Raw genomic sequence first — 16,112 nt, 5'->3', positions numbered from 1 at the left:
AAAAACGAAATGATTGAGTAGTGGAGACATACAAAGACAACAAAAAAACAAGTTCTAAAATTGTATTTCTACATTATTCATAATATTTAATTAAATTTCATTCAATACAATTAATATGTAATTTATATTTCATAATTCAAACTGTATGACTCCCAAATGCATTTACACATTCAGAAACAATACATCAAGTTAAATCCGTGATTTAAAATGCAATATTTGACATATATAATTTATGTTTTATGCCTATTTGTTTTTTTCTAATTAATAATTTCACCGTCACAATAATTGTTTAAACATTTTATAATTTAATTTAGCTGTTAAATATCACGATTTTCCATAATTCATAGTACTAATACTACTCTACTATTTGATGATTAGTTAATTCACTGTGGGTCAGACGTTCGTACCTTGACAGTAGTTTGTTTTGCCGTTCTATTTATCTGAAAAAATAGATTACGAAAGAAATAATTCATAATGTCTCATTGAGGATAAGCTGCATTACTTGTCAAATAAATATTTACATCAGGCAAGAGTGATAATATTCAGGTGGAAGAGCAAATAAATTGATTTTATCACTTTTCCTTCGAAGAAACAATCTTAGAATCAGTATACACTACATTCATTCATGCTTAGAATTTCATTCTTTCCTGTTTAGAATTTACTTTATTACCTGGCAAAATAGTACTTTTGCTAAGTATAAAACGTACTACTTTATTTGTGTGTTTTGGTTTATTTGTTTGTTTGTTTGTTTGGACGATGGCAATTTTCAAGTTATCATCCTGAATGTTTTGGTGGAAACATAGGCTACGGTACTTACAGAACATGCATATTGTCAATAGTATTGAATGTCAAGAAAATCGGTTCATTGATAATTTCAAAAATAACAAATAAAATCTGTATTCTTTTAACATGAGCCGAAATATCAAGCTCATCACCAAAGGTAGTGTAGAAGATACTACACTATCTTGACTTTACTCAGTGATTTTACTTTCTGAAAGGGTAAAGTTAAGGGTTCTAATATATTTGTGAGAAAACGTCTTTTCCACCCAATAATATCGACACTAATTACTAGACCTGTTTATAGTAACATGATTGGTCCGTTAGGTTAGTTACCAGAGACCTTTCCACGTAGGCCTAAGATTGCTTTTTTAACCACTTGATTATTTTGACACAGGCATGATGTCAGTATCATACAGAGAAGAAAACGAGTATAGGCCTACTTACCAGTTACAGGAAAGAAGTTCAAACCTAAGACTAGTAGCTCCATACCATTCCTTTGGATGAATCCGTATATAACGAGCGGTAATCTTATTTTCAAAGTAGTTGGTGCGTTGTGTGTCTGAATCATTGTTCCCAGTAAACACCTATTTAAATGTAAACATTTTAAAAATCCGTAGGTTAATAAAATAAAATCAAAGTAGTAATCCTCGGATGAAACATTTACCACACGATGCTGATGACTGGCATATTCCCACCAAAGAGGTTAATATAAAGAGTCTAAACTCAACAAAAGTGATGTCAACAGAGTAGGAACTCACATATTAAAAAAAGGATCTAAAACATTGTGAAAAACCCTACAAATAGTTCAGATAATGTTTTGTTTTATTCTCAATTTGTCTTTTAATTATATTTTAAGAAGCGTGTATGAATTCTATGAGCTGCCAACATCGAATTAACTTCTTATTTTTTATATGAGACCAATACAGTTTTCTGTGGTATTTTGTATTTTTTGTGTTAGAACGTACATTTAATATAGTATATCTGTTTAAATAAATTAACCCATTGTCTAGGTAATAATTTCTTGGTAAATGTCAATCATGTTATGTATTACCATTCTATATGGCTTTATTATTGTAATTATAGACACGTATCAAAAATGAAGTTCAAGTAAGTAGAGTAAAGAAACCTTTTTGTTAGAACCGGCTTGTCTGAGGTAGATAAACGTCTTTCCATCCTTTGAGAATGAAACATGAAACTTCGTAACCCAGTAAGGATAACCATTTTGTCCTTGTGTAATTATGCCTCCGATGTCAATGACATCTTTCAAATCTACTTGAATCCAAGGATCATTGGCCATCCATGCTCCCATTTTAGAAGAGCTTTCATGCATTGCATTCAGTCGACCTCTTGATGGTCTTTGGCCCTCCCCTTCATAAGAGCTGGCTGAAAATGCTGAGTCAGGAAACCTTGTGTCTCGGACGTCATCAGCGAGACCAATCGGCATGTTACATGTGGAAGCCACTAATGAAAACAAAAACCTAAATATTGTTTTCTCTTGTATTTCACTATATGTATTTTTTTTATTGCTTTAAGAACTTTAGGTCTAAAGTGTCAAAAAAATATCGATAGTCTTACCTTTAATAGAAATTAAATTGTAAAGCCTGGATAATCTTTGATTAAAATCATTTTTAGTTACGTTCGACAACGGACAAGGGGAAAAGGTCAGTGTGAGAGTTAGAACATCAATTTTAAGAGAGAAAATGACAACAATTATAATTTAAAAAGGAGTTTAAAGCATTTGAAGAAAAAAATCAAATCGAAAAAACTTCTCCGATTATGAAGCAGAGGAAGATGATTAGAAGACCAGAATTGTTTTAGTTAATGAAATAAATAAATTTGTATTGAACACGTTCGATACGATTTGATTGAGAGATCGAAATTGAAATGATGAAAAATAAAAAATCGATCGGACAAAAGAAATAATAAAAGTTTAGTAACACTATCAATTTACAGTGACGCCAAAGCATACCCATCATTCTATTACCCTTAGCAACAACATGTTTAATAAAGTTAAGTTTCAGATCTTTTTGAAAGTTAAACCTATCAATAGACAGGTTATTGTTGTAATAAAAATGAGTATTTTTTGATATTGTCATAATTATAATGTTTCTCTTATTTGTCTTGAAAATCGCAGAGTTGTTTTTGATAGGATATTTTTAAACAACTCTTTCAATTCTGTTTATGATTGTCCTCTTGTTACTTTGTTTAAGTTAAATATACAAACTCGTACTCGCAGGCAAGTGTTTGCTTCACGTTCCTTGTGGTCGTGTTGTTGAATGCACAAAACGAAGTATTTTTCAGCGGTTACACATTTAATAGTGTGCTTGTTAATTGTTTGGATATTGATTTTTTAAATTGTATTTAAGGGTAAATTTTTTTTAATCTCTGTTATGTTCCAATCTAAGTTTATCTTATTGTTGCAAATATGAATATAGTATTATGTTTAGATTTCATCGCTGTTGGTTGTGAACTGAATAAAAAAAAGTGATAAAGTAAGTATCTGATACTTATAATATCGTGTCATACTTTATCGAATGCTTTTGAATAGTCAGTGTTGACAATATCACACTGAGATTGTTTCTCTAAACCCAAAAGACTGATAAGCAACTGATTACATAGAATAGCAAGGTTAGTCTGACACGATCTGCCAGAGACAAAGTCATGTTGGACAGAAAAGAGAATAGGTGATATATACGAGAAGAGATTGTGTGTTTGTTTGTATCTTTATTTCCATTCACAACAAAAAATAGAAACATACATAAATATTCATTACAAAACGAATGAATGGAAAGGGGGAATCTCTGAAGCACAGCTTATAAGTAGAAACCCCCTGTTACAAAATAGTATCTATATATAAATAGTAATATGAACAAGGCCAACAGCCATTAAGTCGCGTGCTACAATGCATAGTGATACCGGACCGACAGACAGACCAACAGACAGACCGACAGACAGACCGACAGACAGACAGAGAGACCGACCGACCGACATAGTGAACTATACTGACCGAAATTACTGAACATGTTTAAAAATGTTGAAATGTTTAAAAACATTTATTTTTTTTAAATTTACACGTGCGTAGCCTGTCACTTTCGACGTGCTCGTATAACGTAATTTCGAGTTGAAAGTAAGTGAAGAAAACAGAAATCGGGCAAAAAGAGTGCGCAATAACATTTAACGCGCAGTGCGCGCGCAAAAATATGCGCACTCATGGCAATTTTTTAAACGCTTAAAATTGCCTGAAATGTACTCTTATTTCATCGAAAATAAATTTTGAAAATGTTAAGCGCGCGTACGCATGCGTTACATGCGCTACGCACGTAATTGTATTGCCATATGATGATTTATGCCCTGAAATTTATGAGTACCAAATTTTATTTAATTGTGATTCATGGTTGTGAAGATATGATTACAAACGTGATTTCGTTAAATCGTGCGTAGACCGCGTAATTTTTTATTGCGCACCGTGAAAACATAACCACATTGATTCCTGGCCATAAGGAATATACTGTGAAAAATTGACCTAGCTAGATTAAACTGATATCAAGATAAGGTCAGAAAGCGATAAAACGCATAGTGATACCGGACCGACAGACAGACAGACCGACAGACAGACCGACAGACAGACCGACCGACCGACATAGTGAACTATAGAGTCGCTTCCACGCGACTAAAAATGGCACAAAGGTCATAGGCAAGCAAAATGTAACTTTTAAGAAAATGCAAACAATCTTTTTTTTTTATCTTAACAAAAAAAAAAGATAGTTTATGATTTTTGAGTGGTTCTTTTAAATTGTGGGTAGAATTGGTGTTTTTGTCGAGTATATTTATCGTGGACAACTGAGCATAAAATGAAATTATTTTGAACAATCGCTGGGAGTAAGTTATGAAAAGCTTTATGCATTAGAGAAACTGTATATAGTTTTATTAAATTATAAAGATCAAGAGTTTAAAAAAAATAAAACATTGGCTTTCATAACAAGTCTGTGTGCCTTTTTTGTAATAATTTATGTATAAACAATTTAAACTAGTTCTAAAGGTATTACCCCAGACTTCACAACAATATGTAAAATAAGGCAAAACTAATGAATTATATAATTTAAATAAAGCTGGTGTATTTAGTAAATGTTTCACTTTATAAATAATTCCAATACTTAAATAATAAATAATAATAAATTAATAATAAATTTTGGAATGAATATAATCAATATGACACTTCCAATTTAAATTTCCATCAATAATCAACTCATAAAAACTTTATTTTATTTACCCGTTCAATTGCAACACCACTAATAACTAAATGTGTCGGTTCATAATTGTTTTTGCAGCTGAAAATAATATACTTTGTCTTACTATGGTTCAACGTCAATTTATTTACCTTAAACCAAGTATTAATTTTTTTAGCTCATCATTAATAATATTACAGATAAATTGCAGGTTCTTACCAGAAAAAAAGTATATTTGTATCATCATCAGAATAAAGTGTGTATTTCATTAGGGAAGAAGCATTACAAATGTCATTAATATATAAAAAGAATAAAGTGGGCCCCAAAATTGATCCCTGTGGAATGCCACATAAAATGTCTGTTAATTCTGAGGTGGTATCAAAATGTATTGTTAAAAATTGTTTTCTGTTAGAAAGATAATTTTGCATCCATTTATTGGCAATTCCACGAATACCATAAGCTTCAAGTTTTTTTTATAAGGATATTGTGGTCGATGGTATCAAACGCCTTTTTTAAGTCAATAAAAATTCCAATTGTATAGTTAGACCTGTCCATCTCTTTAAGCATAAACTCGGAAAAGTGAAGCAATGCATGGCTAGTGGTGGACATATTTTTTCTAAAACCAAATTGTCCTGAATATAAAATATCAAATTTGTCTATAAATTTCAACAGACGGGTGTTAAATAATTTTCTAAAATTTTAGAAAATTTGGGCAACAAGGGGATCGGTCGATAATTTGAGAAACTACTTTTATCCCAGCTTTGTAGATGGGAACACTTTTTGCAATCTTAAGGGTATCTTGGAAAATGCCAGTCTCAAGTTAACGATTATAAATATGTGTCAATGGCTCACTGATTTCATATATAATGGGTTTAACTATTGACATAGGTACATCACCATGTCCGCTGGAATTTTTAGACTTAAATATAAGTTCACTTCTGTAATTAATACTTCTTTGGAAGTGGCCTCTAAAAAATAGAATTTGGAATACGTTTCTTAATGTAATCATTGGGACTATCATGACTTGGAAATTGACTTGTTATTTTTTTGGCTAGGTTAGGTCCAACGTTAGAAAAAAATTATTGAAACCATTTACAGTATTAACAATTTTTTCGGAAATCTTACAGAGAAACCAACGGCATAGGGCGAAAATTCCTAATATTATAACAAAAATCTGCTTTTTAAATTGGGAGCAAACGTTACAACGTTCCCAATTGTAAGGAAAATACAAGAATTGACATGGCGCTATTACCCTTAAACAATCGCTCCAAATAGAGAAACTCCAAAAAAGATCCCTTAGAATCATTCTAGGGCCTGAGTATATTTGTTATGACCTAGCACTTAATTACTTTAAAATACCGACTCTCCATAACCTATCGCAGCCAAACGCTTTATGGGGATTAATTCTTGAGAAGTATTTGCAACCTCATTAGAATTGACAGAAAAATTAGAAAGAGTATCAGGGGGATATTCAGCAAAATCAGGAAAGGTAGTATAGTAATCTTAACATCATTAGAGCTAGCAAATAAATTATACAAAATTGGCTTCATCAATATCATTAGGTTTGCAAGCTTCAGTAGCTCCATACTTGAGTATGGTTGGGGCTGTTTGTTTATAGTTACTCTTAAATGTAGGGTTCTTGATACTTAAACTCTACAAAGTTGTTTAAAATGTCTACGAGCATAGATAAATTCATTGTTATGAAATTCAGTACGATATTGTCTATATAATTTACGCCTATTTCTTTAATATTTAAAGCTTTGCGAAAGTTGGGGGTAATAGTGGGAACCATATCTTTAATAGTAGATGAGACAAAACTATAAAACACATCCAGACAGACATCATTAAAGCTCTTGAAGATATCCCAAGGTACATATATCAAAAAGATTGCACATAACAGCCCAATTAGTTTTAGAACAATTTTAAATAGTCCTAAAAGTATGACTATCTCGAGAACAGGAATCAATATCAAACTTAATATGAAGGGACTCATGATCAGACTCAAAGACGATCGAGTCATCAATGGAAACATTACAATTGTATTTAAAATTACTATAAAGTACAAGATCTAAAATGTTATTCAAACGAGTATAGGAAAAATTATATTAGGAAAGGTTAAAATGATTTGATCAGAAAAACAAGCATACTATCAGAGTTTGATTTATGGCTATGAAGTATGGCTACCGTCGTCATTCCACTGAAAATCGGGCAGGTTAAAATCACCGACTAGCACAATTCAGCCTTTGTGGATTCAAGTATTAGCTTATATTAAGAGATTGATGAAGAGGCTCAAGGTGCTCAACGTTGGTTTTGGTGGTCTAAAATGCATTTTATTTTTAATGCTACGCGCGTTTTGAAAGTAGACATTTAACTTTCTTGGGTCCTGGGTTAGTTTCAACGTCACCAGAAAAAAACGAGCAACATGATTAGGATAGTATTGGCTCGGTTTGTCGATGTTTTTGGATTTACTCCTTTTATAGTAAAAAGACCATCTTGTTTTAGACGGCTGCTATTTTGTCACTGGGCCATTAGCAATTGATGCGCAGGCATGATGTAGAAGTAAAACGAGTATATACTTACCACAGGAAAGAAGTTCAAACCTGAGACTAGTAGCTCCATTCCAGTCCTTTGGATGAATCCGTATGTAACGGGCGAAAATCGACTTAAAGTCGTTGCGTATGTATGTGTCTGAATCAGTGTTCCCAGTAAAGACCTATTTAAATGTAAATATTTTTAAAAAAACACAGCTTACAAATTAAAATTAAATTAGTTATACTCGGAAGATACAGCTATCACATGATGCTAATGACTGGCATAATTGGAGTCTGAACTAAAAACCAGCAAAATAAGGATCTAAACTATTGTGAAGAACCCTACAAATTGTACAGATAATGTTTTGTTTTATAATATATTCTCAAGTTGTCTTTATATATTTTAAGTGTGTATGAATTGTATGAGCTGTCAAACATGTATGATGTGTTTCATATGAGACTGTTGTCTGTATTGTTTGTATTAGAACGTACTTATAATACAGTATATTTGTTTAAATAAAATTAACGCATTGTCAATTAAAATAAAGTAATAATTTCTCGGTAAATGTCAATCATGTTATGATTATCAATCTATTTGGCTTTATTATTGTTATTATAGACACGTATCAAAAATAAAGTAGAGTAAAGACACCTCATTGTTAGAACCGGCTTGTTTGACGTAGAAAAACGCTTTTCCATCCTTTGAGTATGAAACTTGAAACTTCGTAACCCAGTAAGGATAACCATTGTGTCCTTGTGTAATTATGCCTCCGATTTCAATGACATCTTTCAAATATATTTGAATCCATGGATCATTGTTGGTCATCCACGCTCCCATATTATTATCGTTCTCATGCTTTGCATTCAATCTACCTCTTGATGGTCTTTGGCCATAACTTTCATAAGAGCTGGCTGAAAATGCTGAATCAGGAAACTTTGTGCTTCGGACGTTGTCAGCGAGACCAATCGGCATATTACATGTGGAAGCCACTAATGTAAAGGAAAAGCTAAATATTATTTTCTCTTGTATTTTAGAGATATAAAAATCAAAGTAAATATGAAAGAATTTTAGATTACAAAAAAAATGTATGAGCTTACTTGAAATTACTTAAACGTATAGTATAATGATGATGGTGATGCATTTTAATGTGGATTTGTAACTGAATGAATAAATGTAAAATTTACATGATTATGTTAGGCCTACTAAGTTAATACCCTGATCAAATATTTTACTATTGAATTGCGATACTGAAACAATATTATGTGGATACTAATGAAAGATGTAATGTAATATTTTAAGTTATACAAACATAAGTTTATTATAAATTCACAACATTCACGATATAAAATAATCTTATTTTAAACATCATAATAACACTAGCCTATATAGTAAATTGTGCAAATAAGGGTTTCCTCGGAGAACATGTAGTATCACAGTGTTGCTGAAGAGGGCGGTGCAGAAGAAATAGAGGGATAAAGTGTTTTCTTTTCCTACAAATACAAGACAACCTGTAATATATTAAAAACATAATAAAATTTGACTAGGCATAATATTCCAATACCTTAGTGAACAACAGCACTCATGTATATGTATGAAAAGTAGAAAAATTGATATTTTACCTTGTCCTTCACAAAATATGAATGAGTAGATGATAAATGCTATCACAGTTGATATAAACATCTTGATTATAGTTGAATGATTGCTTTATCAAAGTACCGTGTTTTCAAAACTTAATGGCATTTGTAATAAGTGGTACAACTTTTATACCTTCAATTTAAAGGGCAACACTCTAAAAAACACCGTGAATATTATAATATTATTGGTAAATATTCATAGCAGTGGCGTGTCCAGGATTTTAGAAAGAAATGCTGACTGAAGAACACACAGGCCTCGACTTATTTGCTTTTTATATTTAAAAAAAATCTGTCTCGCAACAATTATGACATGAAAATATAATCTATTTGTATTGTCATGAATCCTAATTAGTTATAGATTTTCAGTAATGTATTTCAAGAGGAGGCAGATACTTTAGGTACAGAATTACTGCATTTTGTGGAACTCGTCAAACACGAAGTTTTTAATTTTTGCTTGAAAGAAAATCCTATTAATATTCAATTTTTGTGGGTGTATGTGGAACTGGGACAAATGATGGATAACATTTTTCCGCCAAATGGAAACTTGTGCACAACCTTCTCCTCGTCTCCTGGATTTTCAGAATGCAAGACCAACAAGGAGAAATGATATTCTTCTATGTCAATGACAAAGATTGTACTTATACCTAAAAGTTGATGATATGCTATATATGGTAATTATAGGCCTATGCACTTTGTAACTCCAATATACCGTATATCCTACTAAAGTATGGACGATGCATGGTATAGTGAATAGCAAAGTGACTGAAACCCTAGTAAGAATAATCAGCTTCAGCTTTTCATACTGGAGTGAGTGAGTGGGTGGCCAAGTGGTTAAGACAGTGGAACCGTAATACATTGCCATATTAAAATCGGCAGGGGTTCGAGTCTCACTCACTCCATGGCTCTGGTGGTAGAATGAGTCTTCTCGGATAAGGACTAGGCCTAAACCGTAGGTCCAGTGAGCCAAGTACATCTTTCGAGACGAGTAGGGGTTTACCCCGGTGTACTAGTATACACACAGCCATTGTCACTCATCAAGAGGGTAATTGATTGTCAGCATACGCTGTTTAGGGTCACCCTCTATAAATAAGGTGTAAACAAATAAATAAAATGGAAAACGTTCGTAACGCATCCACTCCTTATAAATGGAATTGAATAAGATTAAGAATTTGCACTTACAGTACATAGAAAAGTTTAATTGCCAAATATATGGTACTCTTGAGAAGAAAACTGTATAACAGACATAGTCTTTGGAGGGTCTTGAAATGCTACATCTAACTAGACTCAGTGGCCGTATTTTACCAATCACACTAAAGTGATTATTTCCCTTAAATATTAAGTATTTCACTTTACTCAATAAATATTTAAGTACTGTATTTCCATTGTATTCACTTAGGCTAAAGGAAACACTTAAAATGGGCCCATTACTCTCAACTCACAACCCCTCTGTGACGGTTTTAATGTAATTTAAGACATTCCAATCGGTTATTTTTATACTCTAGGACTCATCTCCCACTTTCAGGAGTGATTCAAATGCTTTTAAGTTTAAAATCTTCCGAGTAAAATTCTGATCTTTTTGACACCACACTATAACCATCAGCCCCATCCTATCCTCATGAAAATTATATTTATTTCAATTATTAATACCGATTATTTAACAGGTTTGTGCTTTATTTGACTTTGAAAATGACCTTTAAACTTGTAAGTTGAAAAATTGATGAATTGATAATCTTCCGCAATGTCAATAATGATCCAATAATGGTTACATTTCATTTAATTGGCTTATATGTTGTTGAAAACAGCTTAAACCTCTATTGTACCATATTTGACATTATAACCTTGAAAATGACATTTGACCTGAAATTTGAGAGTGGCATCCACCTCTATCTTTTTTGTCATCCCATAAGGGATATATTCCACATGGTTGCCAACTATTACCAGAAAATTCTCCCTATGATGGAAAAACTCACATTGGCCTCACTACTATTACGCCGGGTACTGGTAATTAATAATTTACACTGAAACTAAATCTATGCTCTGATTGGTCAAATGTGGGGATTGTTTGTTCCTGACAGGGGAATATGATCTTTTTTTCTTTCTTTATTCGTAATTTTGGCCTTCGGTCCATATTACATAATAGCATGAATCAATATTTAGGCGATAGTTTCTTAAACTTATGCATTTTCTAAAACATTAAAATAAAATTATTTCTCTTGATTTGGACATTCCTTAAGTTAAAACTTTTTTCAATGTATATAGCAAACAGTCTTATTTCTCTTTTATTTATAAATACATAATTCAAATAGGTATATATATTTTGATTTTTGATTTTAATGTATTTCTGTCTCAGGTTGTTGTATATAGAACAACTAAATAAGAAATGCAATTCGTCTTCAATTTCACCAGTATTACAAAATAAACAGATTCTATTTTCTCTAATTTATTTTAAGATGTCTTCCCTTCTCAATAAATAAATTATGTGTTGATAAACGAAACTTGATAAAAGTGTCCTAAACTTAAAATTTAAATCATGTAAATAGTCTTCTGTAACATAATCAGCTTTAAAATATTATAAAATCGCAAACGTGGGTTTTTTTGGAGACTTTCTCTTCCGTTCTGTAAAGCTGTATCGTATACCCTCTGGCTGAAATTGTGTAAGAAATTATTATTTATATCATTTAAATAAAAAATATAATTAAATCCGTAATAGTTAAGAATATATTTAACATTTAGTACCCAGCAGTCGCTTCCCTTCTGGGCCCAGGACTTTTGTTGAAGAAGGCATATTTTTGGTAGTCTTGTGTCTTCCATCATTAATATTTTAATCCAGTAACTTAACATTCTAATATGTCTGTAATACTTTAATTGGATATGGCCTAATTCACTTCTGGCCGCCTCGTTGGGACACGACTGCTGGACATTTAATGTATATTTACAATGCTTAAGATGGATATTTTCAATTTCTTTTCCTTCTATATGTAAGGTGGGCAGATTAGAGGCTATTTTTTGGTTGAAGTGGCAATGGAAGTACTACCGGCTAATTTTTATATTTTTTTGAAAATATAGGTCTAGGGAAGGTCACAACTCAAAATTACCCAGAATCCCCTTGGGGAACATGCCCAAATCGCAAAATCAAAATGGCCGCCATTTTTTACATTAAAATTTTGTTTTTTGGAGAATTTAACTTAAAAGTACTTTTCTCCAAAACTACTCACCAACAATCATTGAAACTTGCTAGAACCATACTCTGGTATTGGAAAATGAAAAAATTAAAATATCCATTGCTATAGCAACCGTTGCTATGCATTTTTTTACATTACAGATTTTACACAGAATTTTTCCATAAAAAAGCACAAAAGTTTTTTTTTCAAATAATATACAATAACTTTTTTAGCAATTTTTGAATTTAAACTATCTACTAGTATTGTTAAATATAGTTATGTAAAAAAAATAATTCCAAAATTGTATAATTTTGTAACAAAATGCATTTTCATTTCCATAGCAACAACATACAATTATGCAAATTATCCAGTTACTTTTTATTCCATAGGCAAAAATCATCTGATACTGGTATTTATAAGAAATGCCAATTAGGTTATCTAATGAATATAATGTTAACTTTTTAGGTGTATAAAAAAATGTGTTTTATCACCATAGCAACCATTTCTATGTATATTAGATTACCTCATTTTTACCTGAAATAAAATATATAGAATTTGGAGCTTTGAATGTTATTTGCAGTTCGGAATAATTTTTTGTTAATAAGTTTGTATGGAGACTGTACAATATTGTGATTAGGTAAAAACATCCAAACCAAGTAGCAATACACCTTTTGTCTCCATAATAATAATAATAATTTATTTGGAGATTACACTTTTACAACAGTGGCACTCGACCAAATGGAAGCTGCATCCAAGAGAAATATACAAAAAAAAAAAAAAAAAAAACATGATATAGAAATTAACAATTACAATAAAAAGTCGACGTAGGTCAACATGTCAAAACAATTCAACTACAGTAACTACAATACCATTGAAATGACACCTAAAAATACAAAATTACAAGAAATAAACATATAGAATAGGTAGGAACTGTACAATATAAAATGAATTGGGCAACAACAATGTAGACCTAACACTGTAATGAGATAGATATCAATCATTTAGTGAGATAGATATCAATCATTTAGTTTGATTGATATGAACATTACTCGCCTAGAACAATACATCTGTGTGCCCAAGCTCTTTTAACATAGTGCTTACAGTAACAATCAAAGATATTTGATATGGAATCGACGTCATACATATAATGATAGTAGTTATCAGTTCCACCTAATACAAGATATAATTTGGTGTTCAGGTCACCAGAGATAAAATTTTCCCATACATCTAAATGATTGATATCGATTAACATATATTCTAATTTGGTATATTCTTCAATCCTTATGCCATTGAGTTGGTTACATGTGAATAGAAAATGTTGAATGTCTTCTAAACCATTCTTACACATTTTACAGATACCATCATATTCAGGAAGCCACTTACAACTCCTGTGACCTAAAGGAAGGGTGTTAGAACGTAGTTTGAATTTGAGGCTAGATCCTAGAAAGTCTGTACAATCCAATAAATATTTTTCAAGGCACGGATTAGACTTAATTAATAAGAGAGTATGTCTGAAGTGACAAATTGTCATCTACGCATGACATTTTCCTATCAGAGGTTGATAATGTAACTAAGATTTTTCAAAAGTTGAATTATCCTTTAGATCTTATTAGTAATATTGTTAAGGCTTTCAACCAATACATTAATACTTGTGTGACTCCTAGTAATACTAATGAAGATATGCTAACTGATGAATCTCCCCAGCCTATTAGGATTGTACTACCGAACAAGGATCAAACTTGTTGTAACACGGTTACTAAACAATTTAAACAACTTAGTGCGAAGATTGAAAATGATATTTTACCAGTATTTACTAGTCGTAAGATAGGTGATACCTTAAAACCTAAAGAAATGAAACCCAGAATCATAATTCACAATGCGTTGTGTACAAATTTCAATGTGGTTTGTGTGATACAAACTATGTCGGTTACACTTGCCGACACCTTTACAAACGCATTAATGAACATAACAAAAGTATTATAGGCGATCACCTAAAACAACATGGCATAACTGGTGATATCTCAGAATACTTTAGAGTCTTATCTAAATGCAACAATAAGTTTGATTGCCTAATTAAGAAGATGTTGTGGATCAAAGAGATAAAACCTACACTCAATAAACAATCGGATTCCATCAAAGCTAAATTGTTTATCTAACTCAGTAGGAGGAGCTAATTACTTAATTAGCCCCAAATTAGCATTTCCTTTCACCAACTTTGGTGCTTAGTGCACATAATTATTATTGTTTTGTATTCACTTGATCTTGAAGATGGTTCTATGATGGTACCGAAACGTCGATCTCTCTTTTTGTCATTAAATTTTATATTGAAATAATTATATATGTTGTACAAAAAACAACTTTAGCTACAATAAATTAATCATAGCACATATTTAAATAAAAAAATGTTATAGGCCTACCATTCCATTTAAATAATTTACATTTAAAACAAATATTTCCCCAATTTTTCAATATAAACGAAAACTATTCAAAAGCTGTGACATGCTGGTAGGTTCTACTTATGCTTGACTTGATTTTGGTTGAAAAAATGTTTTCCCTGCACTGACATAACTTTATTTAACATGAAGTACATCAATACTCGGGTGGAACTTGAACCCATGTCCTTTAGATCAATAGCCTGGTGTTATAGACAATCAAGCTTATGCTGGTAATAGATTCGCATCTGATTAAATGATGCAGTGGGTACTTTGCCAAAAGGCTATACTAATAAGAACATTTGGTTTGATTCCTACCAGAGATTATTGTTCAATGTACATTATAATAGTAGTAATTATGTCGGATTTCACAGGAATATATATATATATTTGCCTCTTGTGTTTATCTATATATATATATATATATATAAACACAAGAGGCAAAGAACATTAATTCTAAACCGCCCGGTGATATACTGAAATTTAATTAATTAATTTGAAACGATAAAGATGAGGAAATCTGTGAGAATGAGAAAAAGTCGCCCCAACCGAGACTCGAACTCGGACCGCCTGCTTGATATGCAGATGTCCTAACCATTAGACCACTGGGGCGTACAACTGAGGACTAGTGCTGTTCCGCCGTACCACGCCGAGAATGTTAAAGAGTCGTTATCCGATCGAGTTCGAACAATACCATGAAAGCCCCAGTGGTCTAATGGTTAGGACATCTGCATATCAAGCAGGCGGTCCGAGTTCGAGGCTCGGTTGGGGCGACTTTTTCTCATTCTCACAGATTTCCTCATCTTTATCGTTTCAAATTATATATATATATATCACTTGCACTGATGAAGGGCTAGTGTTGCCCGAAAGCTCTGCTAACTTTTCTGGCTGTTTACTTTATCGTTTTGATTTAGCTTTTCGCTTTTTATTTTTGTATCTCCATTGAGATCCAGCCACTGATACCCACAGCATTGTCATTTTTTTCAGTAATTTGCCTTTGGATTTATATATATATATATATTTTATTTGTGTGTCCTAATTCTGTGTGTGATTTTACTAATTTCGCTAAAAACATGTGTATGCAAATTTCAACACTAGTTTCAGTTGACAAAAAATAGAACAGCAACAACAACAACAACAAAATTGGTGAAAATAGTTTTTTAACTACTGGTATAAAAAAACCTGTACAATAAATCAAATTATGTTTTGTTCTAAAATTACATTTTACATAATTATAAATCTTGCCTCTTATACAAGGGTTTTTAGATAATTCTCGAAAAAATGACTACTCGCCGCTGCCTTTTGAAAATGGACCCTGGCCCGGATTGCCCCAACATTTAATGGAGT

General features: G+C 31.8%; 1 protein-coding gene and 1 non-coding gene across 2 annotated transcripts; both read right to left on the bottom strand.

The window, feature by feature from the left end:
• Nucleotides 1–8,150: 8,150 nt before the first annotated feature.
• LOC140044235 (probable carboxypeptidase X1) lies at nt 8,151–8,510 on the bottom strand. The gene has a single exon (XM_072088713.1). The coding sequence runs from the start codon at nt 8,508–8,510 to the stop codon at nt 8,151–8,153; it is 360 nt and encodes a 119-aa protein (XP_071944814.1).
• Nucleotides 8,511–15,305: 6,795 nt separating this feature from the next.
• Nucleotides 15,306–15,377, bottom strand: Trnad-auc (transfer RNA aspartic acid (anticodon AUC)). The gene has a single exon. It is a non-coding gene; the product is annotated as a tRNA-Asp (tRNA).
• Between the last annotated feature and the right edge of the window lie 735 nt (nt 15,378–16,112).

The sequence above is a fragment of the Antedon mediterranea genome, chromosome 3 (genome assembly GCF_964355755.1).
Source record: "Antedon mediterranea chromosome 3, ecAntMedi1.1, whole genome shotgun sequence".
In the NCBI taxonomy this organism is placed as follows: Eukaryota; Metazoa; Echinodermata; class Crinoidea; order Comatulida; family Antedonidae; genus Antedon; species Antedon mediterranea.
Note: the sequence above shows the minus strand (reverse complement) of the source record. Positions and strands in the feature narration are given on the sequence as shown.